At 40.4% G+C, this 13,197-nt stretch overlaps 2 protein-coding genes across 4 annotated transcripts in view; one reads left to right on the top strand and one right to left on the bottom strand.

Annotated features, from left to right (window-relative positions):
- Window positions 1–43: 43 nt before the first annotated feature.
- LOC134794349 (uncharacterized) lies at window positions 44–525 on the top strand. Its single transcript, XM_063766141.1, has one exon. It carries the CDS (start codon window positions 44–46, stop codon window positions 476–478), a length of 435 nt encoding a protein of 144 aa, XP_063622211.1. The 3' UTR covers window positions 479–525.
- A 1,902-nt stretch (window positions 526–2,427) lies between these two features.
- Window positions 2,428–13,197, bottom strand: part of LOC134794326 (monocarboxylate transporter 10-like) — a 196,029-nt gene continuing 185,259 nt past the window's right edge. For all 3 annotated transcript variants that reach the window (XM_063766110.1, XM_063766111.1, XM_063766112.1), the window contains exons 4-11: window positions 10,658–10,817; window positions 10,188–10,495; window positions 8,377–8,598; window positions 6,318–6,455; window positions 5,283–5,409; window positions 4,916–5,013; window positions 4,312–4,532; window positions 2,428–2,792 (exon numbers count right to left, since the gene is read on the bottom strand). In XM_063766110.1, coding sequence (XP_063622180.1) covers window positions 2,559–2,792; window positions 4,312–4,532; window positions 4,916–5,013; window positions 5,283–5,409; window positions 6,318–6,455; window positions 8,377–8,598; window positions 10,188–10,495; window positions 10,658–10,817 — 1,508 coding nt within the window. In that variant the 3' untranslated portion in view covers window positions 2,428–2,558. The remainder of the gene's footprint in view (window positions 2,793–4,311; window positions 4,533–4,915; window positions 5,014–5,282; window positions 5,410–6,317; window positions 6,456–8,376; window positions 8,599–10,187; window positions 10,496–10,657; window positions 10,818–13,197) is intronic.

The following is a 13,197-nucleotide window of genomic DNA, read 5'->3' as shown; positions in this document are numbered from 1 at the left end:
ATCGCCTGACAGTGATGTTCATAACATAGATAATGATAGTGGCATGTCTTCCGAAGAGACGGACGAATCACTGAAATACGACCTAAGTAAGAACGTAAGTAAAATAAGCAATGATGTAATAAAGTGCCTAACCGAACCACAATTCGACGCTAAATGGAATGCGATTCCGTGTTGTTCAAACAATGTTAGTATAAGTGTTGTTGATACCTCAGGGTTGGAGTTAGATGATACGGACAATCAGATATCTATTGTGATAGAGGCATCGGATGCCGACGAGGATAAGATAGGTACAAATTGTGATAATGTCATTCCTAGTGTAGGTTCGAGCCAAAATGTAGTTCCTGTGAGCAACGAGCTGATGACGAGAGAGAGCCAGAAGCTGGTTAGTCTGTCTCTGTCTATCCTGCTGGCGGCGTTGCTGCAAGCCATGCGCTGTTTCGCCCAGTTTCTAGAGGATATTGTTGTGCCGCAGCGGTAAACTTTGTTCTCAGTTTCCGGATACTAAAGTGACTTTTTTGTGTTCTTTGAACGCCACGCCTACCGTGTGCTGCGCGTCAATTTGAGTCTTGTTGGAATGCACGAAGGTTGATATTGCGCCGTAGCCGCGCACGTCAGGTTGACGTCTTAGCTTAAGCGATCAAAGGGTTAAATGCCTGGATCAGTTTCGTGTTAATTATTTTAAAATACGAGCATTACTCGTTTTAAGAGTATAAAAAGATTATTTAACTTATTGCACTGTAAAATTATCATTACTTCAAAATACCTAACGCATGACCAATTTCGCGCTCGTTGTGTCACGAGATATCACTAAGACACGGATCTACCTATATATATTTAGGTAAAACGGACGGGTGGAAAGGAACGGAACAAAAAGTGTGACAGAGAGAAAATAAAAAGTAAATGATTTCATCTCCATTCATTATCTAAGACGTCATTTAACAGTAATGTCAAAGTGTCCTGTGTAAGTAAGACAGTGTATTGTGCTCGGTGATAAGGGCTAGTTTATGATTACCAAAAGAAGACTACGAACCGGGTTAGGTATATGAATCCTTGTTTTAGGGGTGCCTATGACACACTTATTAGTTGTTACGTTCAGCAGGTAGAAGGTAAATTTAAACTGATATATTCTCCTAAGGCCCAAGGTCCTATCTATAGCACCTATTCAGTTCGATGAAATATAAATCCCATTCAATTGGAACAGAGTCGCTTTTCCTTTGTTTCGTTCAATTTTTCAACAACGCAAAATCAACTCTATTTCCTACCATATAGGTTCAAATTTCAGTGGCAAGTTTTGGATTTTTCATTTGTATGGCTAAGGAGGATATAATGGAATTGACTCGCTGTCACAATCAATTGGTGAAATCCTTTTTCTAACTTCTACCGTAGAATGATTGGGATTTATATTTCATCGAACTGAATAGGTGCTATAGATAGGACCTTGGGCCTTAGGAGAATATATCAGTTTAAATTTACCTCTATTCGAGTTTGCAATTTCTATAAGACATTTTAGTATCTGGAAACTATAAATAATTAAGTATTATTGTGTTCCATTGCATTTTTTTGGTGCAGCATTGATTAGTTTTTAATTGTGTAATACGTAAACGTATGTCAATATAATATACTTGATTATCCCCTTGTAAGTAGGTATGGTTTTGTTAATCTCAATAAAGTGATCTACTTTTAAATATTATCTTGTTTTGTGTTACACATCCTGTAGGTAAGGTCTGCGGTACTCGTGTTATAGTCGTACTTATCGTGCAACGGTACATCGATGAAATAAGGCAAGAGTACATCACTTATGGCCATTATGCTACACATTGACACTACGCGGTAGCTGGCGGTAGTAACAACCAAGCTCTCAATTTGACGTTACCCGTTATCGACACGATAAGTGAAACTATAGGCCCCGTGCATGAACTATAGGGGGCAGCATAGGAGCCGTCAGATTTTTGGCGCGAGGCGTAAATGTGTCGTTAATGTTTCCGATGTAGCCCACAAGATGGCAGAACCTACTATGCACATGGAAATTTACCGACGAGAACGGTAGATGGTAGCACTTGCTTTGGCAATGTACATGTGCACATATGTTTCCGATTCAGGCCACAAGATGGCAGACCCTCCAACGCGCGCGGTCTCTATAATATGCCTGTTCCATTGCAAGTCAAACTTGACATTAGTATTTTAATAAATGTAATATATTATCATTACCATATTAGGTAGAGTCGGACCAAGAAAAGTCTGCAGCAGATTTGATAGCCCACGCAGTGCAAGTGTTATTTATACGTCATAATTTTATAGAAGTTTGACGTTTAAAATGACACTTGCACTGCGTGGGCTTAGTGGGCTATCAAATCCGCTACAGACTTTTCTTGATCCGACTCTATATATGCCGAGGGAAGGGGGTTTTATAACACTAAAACTCCAAACAATTAATAATAATTTAATAAATTACAGATACACAATACATCTATTCACACACATCAAATAAATTAATGAGGTTAAATAGGTCATAACATAACCTAGCCGACTACTTATTGTCTGAACGTGCGTTCACGATCCTACAGCGAGGCTTCGTTGATCACTGTGATGAGTCTGTTGTTGGTGTTATGGCACTTTTTCTTCCACTTGAGAGAGTTGGGGGGGTCGGGGGAGCGCGGGCGGTCGGGGGAGGCGGCGCGCGGGGGGGAGTTGGCCACGACGATGGACCAGCGCCGGTTGCGCCGCTCGGCCATGGTGGGCAGCTCCGCTATGAGGTTGTTCTCGTATTCGCTTAGCATTAGGTAGTTTTCGACCTGGGAAAAAGAGAATGGTGTTAGCTGGGAGAACTTTTGTTTTTTAGTGAGGTTGCATATGACATCTAAAAGCTCTAAATTTTAATAGACAATATCTACCGTCATATTAATCAGTTTTAAACCAGATGACAATCTAATAACCTCAGAGTTACCGAGCTGAAGCAAGCCTTAATTTTAGCGCAGTGCCGCAGTGCATATCTCTACGTATTTATTGAAGGATAAAACCCAAATATCTTCAGCTACCAACAGAATACACGCCTTGTCCCTTTTAGTTTGGCACTAGGTTAATCTTTGTAAGTAGGTATGGTATGTAGGTATAGCATAGTAGCGGTAGTAGTGATAACCAATTCTTCGTTAAGTTTGATCATTTGCATCTGAATCATACTTGGTGTTACATCTGAAACTTAGCAGACAAACAAGGTCGACGTCCGAACCCAGTCCTCTCATTCATATTTATGCAGGTAGGTACTTCATTCATGAAGTCAACACTCAACATAAGAGCTTGTTGCTAGGCCTACATGAATAAAGTAAATTTTAAATTTTGTGTGTATCTACCACCAGCCACCTAGCCACCGACGCATTAATAAAGGGCTCATCCATTAATTACGTCACACGATTAGGTGGGGGAGGGGGTCAAGAAAATGTGACATGTTGTGACAAGGGGGAGGGGGAGTCACAAACTTTGTGACGTCAATTTAACTATAAGTTGGTCAAGCAGATCTTGTCAGTAGAAAAAGGCGGCAAATTTGAAAAATGTAGGCGCGAGGGGATATCGTCTCATAGAAAATTTGAATTTCGCGCTTTATTCTACTGACAAGATTTGCTTGACCATCTATACATCTGTAACCGAAAATGGTTTTGATTTTTTATTCGCTGTTAATAGTTAAATAACTAGTTTTTGCAATGGTGATCATTTTTACAAGCTTTTATTTAGTTTCACCTGTCCCGTTGTCTGTCGGTCTGTAATCAAATCTTGTAAGTTAAATTTGATCCACTTCCCGGTTTCCGATTGAGCTGAAATTTTGCATGGATGTATAAATCGGATGACAATGCAATATTATGGTACCATCGAGCTGATCTGATGATGGAGACAGGAGGTGGCCATAGGAACTCTTGTGATGAAACAACGCAACCTAATTGTGTTAGGGGTTTTTAGAATTGTCTCGATGAGTATTAGTCGTCTGTCGTAAGAAAAGTACAGTCAGCGATAAAAGCTTGTAAGTACCAAAAATGAAATTTTTGCCAAAAACTTATTATGGTATTTTTATTCCTAATCGGCTTCATATTATAAATTTCTAACAATGAATTTGTAAAAATGTTTTTTTTTGTGGAAACAATAAAAAATTATTTCAATTGTTGATCTCATTGAAAACAAAATTGCCAAATATGTGACGTCACACCAGGGGGGAGGGGGTTAGCCAAATGTGACCGGGTGTGACAAGGAGGGGGGAGGGTTCAAAAAATCTTCAAATTCGTGTGATGTAATTAATGGATGACCCCAAAATGTGGCTTGGAGTACCTTATTACAACTAGTAATGCAATCCCCGCCGCAGTCGAGGTCCTCGAGCAGATGGTCCGGGATGTCGAGGTCGAGGTCGAGGTCCAGGCCGCCCTCCTCGCTGATGCAGGTGAGCTCGGGCGGCGCGCCGGGCGGCGGCGAGCCCAGGCTGCCGGGCCCGAGGCTGTCCAGCAGGAAGTCGCGCCCCGTGCGCCCGGGGGCGACTAATTCTGCTCCTAGAACTGAGAGAGGCAAGGTTATATAGGTACATGAATGGTTAACGTATCATCCATGACATTTGTGTAGGTACAATCTGTGAGTGCGACCTCCAAAAATTCAAAACCTCGCTTTGCCCCCCAACTCAATGGTCTGACGCCGCCGGATCGGATACTGTAGGTATACATTTTCCCGCTTACTCTGGCGTTGAATCTTTGGAACCCTTATGTTAGGTAGGTTCTAACGTATCTACGTTCCTAATACGTATTCTACTTAAGATGGAAAAACCTTTATACTTGTCCCAGTCCCATATTTTATCGCCCACAATTATGTAAGTTTCCCATGTATTGTATCCAAGTCCCACTAGTATACCAAGAAGGATTCTCATCTCATCTAATGTTAATAATACCTAAGGCGGTGGCGGCGCCGGTGGCCGCGCGCGGCTCTCGGTCGCGGCTGCGGCGGGGCTGACACGCCGACTCACAAGTCACCGTACCGCCGTTTTCTCTGAAAAATTACGCAAGTAAGTACATAAGTTTGCAAGTTTTCATATTCTAGAATCTCAACACATTAATTGCCACTAAGTGCTACAGGTTACGCTCGTAGCGCGTAGCCACGGTTTCGCCATATGTAGCACGTAGTCGCTACGAACAGTCGTAGAAGTGTACCCGACAGTCGGGTTCTTGGCCCTGAATGTGTTAAAGAAGGCCTATATCCAGCAACTCCAACAGCGGATGTCTTTTGGCTAATAATGGGCTAATATAACGATGACATACTTGGTGTGTTTGTGTGCAACGCTCCGGCGATGCAGGTCGATGCAGAAGAGAGACAGGGAACCGATGATGGAGCACGTGGAACTGAAGTAGTAGCCCGCCTTGCCGCCGCACCCGACGTTTATGTACCCTGGAACGTTTGTTTGGATGGATTAGAGGTGCTGTGTGGAGTAGAGGTGATGTGTAGTGAATGAAAACAATGCTGATCGTACAAAACGTCAGCAATAGACATGAAAAACGTAAAAGCGTAATAAATGTAATAACGCTAAAGATCATGGAGAGAGTTTAACTGGATACTAGTACTGGTATCTAGGAGTGTTATACTTACTTAACCGTTGGGCAAATCGTTTGTTGTTTTTTGTGTACCCTATGCTACTCTAGCCTCCAGCCATAAACAGCTGCCAGATGCCTGGATCTAGTAATAAGGGTTTTAAGTATAGCAAAGAAAATTAATAGGTACGTGAATTTAGTTGATTTTAAACTTGTATGAGGTAGCTATTTTCGAGGTTAGCTCTTGGTCTATACTTCTATAGCCTCTGATACTCATAAGTAGTAAACGATTAGTTATGGAGTAGGTAGGCAACGCATTTTCGTAATAATATTAGCTGTCTTTATTATTTACTACTTAATTCGCCTCTAGAATAAGATCAGTATTAATTACGACCTATAAAAACTTTCGTATCACTTAAATCACAGACTTAAATCTTTTATCTGTCTTTCATCCTAAGTTTATCCCCTAGCATCAAGAGGATGTTCTACCTCAATTAGCCATAAAGAAACCACAATGGCGACATTTACTAGAATACTTCGTATTTTATTGAAAGCCTTGACCTGAGCCAATTAATTTGATCACATCAGTTTCATGGTATTTGTTTTCTTTCTTTTCTTTGTAGTTATATATTAGGTAAATTAGGTTATCAGACTTTGAATTCTTGTAGTAATATTTTCAGATTATTTTACACCGGTTATTAAGATGAACACACTCAGAAATGAGTGTAAATTAATGAAGGGAAAAAACGCGTAGTTTGTTATTATTACCTGAGAGCGGTACGCCGATGGCGATGGGCACGGCCTGCGAGCACTGCACGAAGCCCCACGTGCGCGCAAAGTTGCGGGAACGCACACGCTCGTATGTGTACATCTTCAGCGAGTAGTGGTAGCCGCCGCAGAAAATCCCTGCAACATAATATATTTATTTTTCTCTATAGATAGATAGATTTGCTTTAGTAAAAAAAATCATAACAACCATAATACATAGGCAAAGGGGTAGATAATACCAATCATTCTCTTTAGATCCAGTCGATAGATCCAAAATGGATCTAGTGAGAAAAGTGTTTCTTACATCTAGTGGTTACATCTAGTCTTCCTTACAGTAGGGAAGCAAAGGGGTTTCAGTCGATGTGTGGATATCCATCCAAACAAACGTTCCAGGGTACATAAACGTCGGGTGCGGCGGCAAGGCGGGCTAGATAGATAGATACGTTACCCACGCAGTATATATACCTACATCAAAGCATCCCCCCTCCCCCCAGTTTCTTAGAATGTAACACTTTATTCTTAGAATGGTCGATTTTTTGCACTAACATGATCTATATCGCTTGGTAACTGAAATCCTCCGATTTGCTGACAGCGGGTAGAAGGAGGGCTGTCATATCATTAAAAAACCGCCTTGGGCGACAATATTATTTAATTTATTAAATAATGAAGCCAGCGCGGTTTTTTAGGCCACGCCACGTATCAGGGTCTTTAAGACTTTGCTCTGTATTTGTGTTAAGTTACAGTAGGTAATTTATTACCTACATTAAATATTGCTTCAGACAGCTACATTATTGAGTTACATGTTACAGCGCCGAAACCAGTATCATAGTTAGAGATCGATCATAATATTATGTTACCAACCCTATCTCCCTAACATGTCGACATGACACTAATGGCACTACTTATCGTATTTTTATAAGAATGTTTAGTCTTTAGTCGGTTTAGGCTTCCGGCAGACATCTCGGCCTAGATCTCAGATGAAAACGTGCCAGAAATGTCGCTAGTCTGACTGATTGCGTCGTAATCGTATTTCACGACGTACAAGTGATCTTAGCGTATTATGATATCTTCTACATCTGTCTAATAGATATAGCAGTAGAAAATATGCGGAATTAAAAGGAAATAGGTAGGTATAAAGGGGTCATCCATTAATTACGTCACACGAATTTCTAGGTTTTTTGACCCCTCCCCCCCCCCCCCCCCCCCCCTTGTCACATTTGGTCACATTTGGCAAACCCCTCCCCCCTAGTGTGACGTCACATTTTTTCTACGAAATCGCCAAATCGAATTAAGTAAGTACCTAAGTATTATTAATATTTTATCAAAATATTTTTGACGATATAAATATTAGTAATTTTATAACCCAAAACTGCTTAGGAAAGAAAATGAAAAGAATAAAAACGATTATCGTTTTAAAAACTTGTTATTTAAATGTACAGCGAATAAAATAATTAAAAAAAAAAAATTCGGTTACTGATGAAGTTAAAGTGACGTCACAAAGTTTGTGTCTCCCCCCTCCCCCATGTCACAATATGTCACATTTTCTTGACCCCCTCCCACCCCCTAAACGTGTGACGTAATTAATGGATGACCCCAAAGCGGTTGTTAATTGTGTAGGTAGGTACCTAAGTAGTAACACTATAGTAACTAAATAGTGTTGTGGGAAAATTTGGCTGCAACGTAAAGCATCTCCGAGACTGACGATTCTTAAGAGAAGCCATTTTAGATTCCTAATGTGTTCGATAAAATACGTATAAGTAAATATGACGAAATGTTTATGTTATAGTGACTAAAGTTAATTGCAATAGATTGTCGTACAACTTCCAACGGATGAATGACGCTTTATGGGCCATAAGTCATTTTATAGTGGTCAATGGACATTCCGGTAAATACAAATATATCCTTTACGGCCCCTTTGCAGCCGTCAAGGTCATAGAGACCAGCACGGAGCCGAAGACTGCCAATTGCGTTAGATATTGTCGCGCGATACGGCACTCTGCATGTAGAGTTATGGCGGACTAGCAGGACATCCTGGTAAATAAGGGCTTAACAAACTCACCATAGACCCACGCGAACATAACGTATCCCCTATACGACCCCTCCACAGCCGTCAAGGCCATAGTGGCCAGTGCGCAGCCGAAGACGGCCGCTTGCGTGAGGTACTGGCGCGCGATGCGGCACTCGGCTGAGTTCTGGCGGACTAGCAGGCCGAAGGCTGCGCAGCCGACGGCCCAGGCGAGGCCGAGGTAGGCCTGAAGCAGCTCGGCGGTTTCTCCTAGACCTGAAAATTAAAATTGATAAAATACTTGCATTTTCCTGTACATTTATTACGGGAGCTTCTTATTTTCTGGGTCAAACCACGGAGAATCATTTTTTAATAAGGAAACCTACTAATCTGCGAGGTCAGGGCAAGACTTACATTTACAAAATGTTCCTGCAGATAACACAGAGAAATAACTATTTTTAATAACGACGAAAAATCATATAGGTTGGTATGTTTAACAAACCTAGCTAAGTATGTACTTAGATCGATTTATCGCCTTTGTAAATTCGTAAATCATTTTAAATTTCATCGACATCGTTTTCATAACAAAAACAACGGGTTGCACTCCGGGAGTGCCGGCAGAACTGGCAGAAGTGAAAACTCAATGACACTGTAACAGTTTTTCGATCAGGTCACGTGTCCGTCTTACGAAGCGTCTTACGTCAAAATATTAATAACAGCGCCATCTAGTGCAAAATGTCTGCAGCACTATGTATAATTGAGGTTAACGCCATCTAGCGTATTTCGTCGCTTACTTACTTACTTGAAACCCCTAAGCACATCACTGTTAGTACTCGAGTTATATTAGTACCAGTTAGAGGGAAACTCACTAGATGGCATTTAAATCAAAAAAGCAAGGCATTTAACTCAATGACATTGTAACAGTTTTTCGATCAGGTCACGTGTCCGTTTTACGTCTTACGAATCTTACGGTCACGTGACACCTGTTACGAGTTTAAAATTTTTTCCCCATCACAAAAAGTGCACAGCGCCGCTAAAGAAGATTTCACTTCAATAAGAAATAATTTACCCCCGACGACAGGAAACCGTAATCCTATTATGAAACTGTAAATTGAGGAAAGCTGTACCTATTGCGTTCTGCTCGCGACATCATCAATAAATTATAAAGAAAACTTTTGTTCCCGGGCAATAAATTTCAAAGGGCAACTCATGGCGAATGAAACGCTAATTTCATCAGATACTTTGCAACATAAACTTTTATCCAAATCATCCGGTCTGTCTATAGCCATGCTGAATAAATGTTATTTGTTTATCCTGCCCAACCATCGCGAGTCGTAAAAAATATGTGGCGTCATACTTCCTTTGTAGAATAGGCAACGTTTATGGTTTCAATTATAATTGAATATTTACATACTACCCTATTTACTCGTATACGGGTTGTATCCAAAACGACTTAAAACTATGGAGTCTATAACCCTTGAGTAGGTTTTTTAGACTGTAGTAATTAAGTTTCAGTCTGATTTTAACTATTTACAGAGTATTAAGTAATTTGCAGAAACGGATCATCATTTAAAGTTTTGCAAAAGTGACGATAGTGATGAGCAATTAATGAATTTTTATAATTTTTTAGATATTCATCGATTCATTTTCATGGATCTTGCTTGCGTTTATTCTTACCTATTTGTAGAACCATCAAAATTGATGACTGAATCTTACAGGTAGGTTGTAGTAAGTCGAGTCCATTTAGGGGTCAGCAAAAAAGGACTGGCATTAAAAAAATATATAGATAAACGGATGTCAAGTAGAGTGCTGCAAATTTTAATTCGTAAGACAGTCCTAGCCAACTCTAATAAGAGATTAATTACCTTCTTCCTCAGCATGGTACGCCAAATAAAATATAGGTGTGTTGATCCCGAAAGCTGATATTCCGGTGGACATGAGTAGTATGCGGACGGTTTTCGACCTTAACGTCGAAAAGTCAAAGAAGGGTTGGCGGTCGTCTGCTTTGGTCCTGTCTTTCATCTTGCGTTTGATTTTATTCTGGTTCTTAAGGTGCAGTATGGCACGGCGTTGCGGGTGGTAGAGAGAGGCGGAGCGGTAGAAGGTGCCGAGGATGAACGTTACGAACACGACTCCTGTGACGGCCTGCAGGCCGAGTCGCCAGCCGATTGCCCTGTAAATGTTAAAGAAGTTCACAAACTTAAGCCTTATAAGTCTTCAGATCAACAGACGAGATGCATTACCGCCGAAGATCAGAAGTTCTCAATCCCAACTGAGTATAAAAGCGTGTACCTTTGTTCCTTGTTTATTCAAAGAGCAAAGTAAATATACTAACCTTATAGCACCCTTGATGAACGTGGACATGACCGCGATGCCGAGCCCGCTGCCGCTGACTATGAATATCTCCACAAATTCTCTTCGTCTCTTGAAGTATTGCGCGACCATCAACGTCGAGCAGTCTCTTGTCAGTCCCACGCCGACGCCGACAACAGTTCCTGTAACAAATTAACGGGGATTAATGTTATGGATATAATACTATCTATGGTGATCACCCCCATCTTTCTGTCTCTTAGGTACCGCCCTGTCTTCTGCCCTGGCTACCGTCAATGTCGAACAATTCTTAGTCAGCCTCACACTGACGTCGAAAACAGTCCTTGGAGCAAAATGACTGGTATTGTTTCATGAACTGGGTAATTCCTTGCTTACTATACCACCTCAGACTATCTGTGCTAACATTATTCGTGTCTTAAATTAGTACTCTGTGACATAACGGACATAGTTCCTGGAGGAATGTATTATTGTATGCGAGGATTAGTTAATTTAGTTTACAGACAGTCATGAAAAGAGGAAAGCTGCACACATCTGCTAAGAAATTTAAGGTGTTTCGAGCGCACTATTCGCCAACAAACTGTCTACAGTTTGGCTAAACTTTTGTATACCTAGACATAAGTATTTTTTTGAAATAAATAAATTTAAAAAAGTACCCAATCTATCGGCGTATCGGGACCAAAGCCCAAACCCTCTTGGAGGTTGGTAAGTAGTGGACGTGTAAAGGTTAATAAAGTATTATGACATTTATGAAACAATAAATATGTTCACCAGCTCCCCCCAGCTCTCTTGTAGTACGGTGCACCCATCACATTGACGAATTATTCTTCCAAGGACCATCATGCATCAGTGGAACATTCTCTGGGCAGTCCCATGCCGAACATATTCCCTGGAGTAACATAACAGGTATTTATGCATGAAGCGGCGAATTTATGTGTGGAGACCAACTGGAGACGTAGATTTGTGCACGGTGTTACGAGAAGAAATAATTCAGAATGTCTTATTGTTACATTGACAACGCGTTTATAAAGTGCCTAGGTTACCTAATTACTACATTCTCTTTTAACAGATTTGTTGTTGCAGTTGCAGTACTGCCTACACTTGTACCTACTATGTAGGTACTTAAAGTAAATAGATACTTTTTGGTGGACCTAGAATGTTTATAAATAGTAAAAAGTTTAAAAACAGCCTACCAATGGCCTGCCACGTCAATAAAAAAAGAGAACCGTCATGTCAGTGTCAGTAGGTATAAAAACCATAAAAACAGAAGTATAAAAACTGTCATATGCTTACCTAATAATTGACTGAAAATATTGATTTGATTGAAATTTAAATAGTTTATTGTACCGTAGAACGTCATGGATAGCTACTTCTCGAACTACAGTGGTTATTTGAAGTGTTACAGTGATTATGATTAGTGGTTATGGTATGGTGAAGGTGGTGAGGAATGATGAATCAGTCAATCAGTGATTTGTGATTCGTGGTTAGAGTTGAGTGTTGTTGAGATGCAATGGTGATAACCCCGATGTTCGGAAGGTAAGCGATTTCAATTTCCTCATCTACCAATTAGTACGTGGGTCATATTCAGAAATATGATGCAAATCAGTGCCATGCGTTTATTCTTCAGTCCAGTAGTTCATTGCATTTTGTCAAACTGCACACACATTTTACCACTTTGGAAGTGTCTCTCGCGCAAACTATTCAGTTTAGAAAAAAATCATATTAGAAACCTCAATATCATTTTTGAAGACCTATCGATAGATACCCCACACGTATGGGTTTAATGAAAAAACATTTTTGAGTTTCAATTCTAAGTATGGGGAATCCCCAACATTTATTGTTTTTTTTTCTATTTTTGTGTGAAAATCTTAATGCGGTTCACAGAATACATCTACTTATCAAGTTTCAACAGTATATATAGTTCTTATAGTTTCGGAAAAAAGTGGCTATGACATACGGACGGACAGACAGACAGACATGACGATTTGACGAATCCATAAGGGTTCCGTTTTTTGCCATTTGGCTCCGGAACCCTTAAAAGGTCCTTTATATTTTGAATATTTATTTCGACAAATCAAATTTGCATTTGTTTTGGTAAGTTTTGACGAGTGAGCTAGACTCTAGAGCAGCCGTCGGCAACCTATTAGCAGTCAAGGGCCACATAGCAGTTAACGAAGTGGACGCGGGCCGCACTTTGTGAATATTTATGACTTTATCAGACATTGTCATGTGTCAATATTACATACAAAATAGTCAGGGTGGCTCGCGGGGCGCAAGTGAGAGGTTCGCGGGCCGCTGGTTGCCGACCGCTGCTCTAGAGGATAGTATTTCATTCATTCATTATTTTAAAATTATGTCTTCATTCCAGTGGCACAATTTCGCCAGTGTCAAGATATTAGGAGCTTTAAATACGACTGAAATTATACGATTAGTAGGTACAAGACAGTGTACGGTGATTTTATTAGCTCTTGTAAAACGATAGCTGTGCCCTGTTTATTAAAAGCTTGTAACTTGTAATCAGGGCTCGAACAATTCATGCGGATGAGG

Source organism: Cydia splendana, chromosome 10, assembly GCF_910591565.1.
Source record: "Cydia splendana chromosome 10, ilCydSple1.2, whole genome shotgun sequence".
In the NCBI taxonomy this organism is placed as follows: domain Eukaryota; kingdom Metazoa; phylum Arthropoda; class Insecta; order Lepidoptera; family Tortricidae; genus Cydia; species Cydia splendana.
This window is presented reverse-complemented; position numbering and strand designations above follow the sequence as displayed.

What these genes read in the sequence shown, in the direction of transcription:
- LOC134794349 (XM_063766141.1), top strand. Translation starts at nt 44, where the DNA reads ATGTCTTCCGAAGAGACGGACGAATCACTGAAATACGACCTAAGTAAG.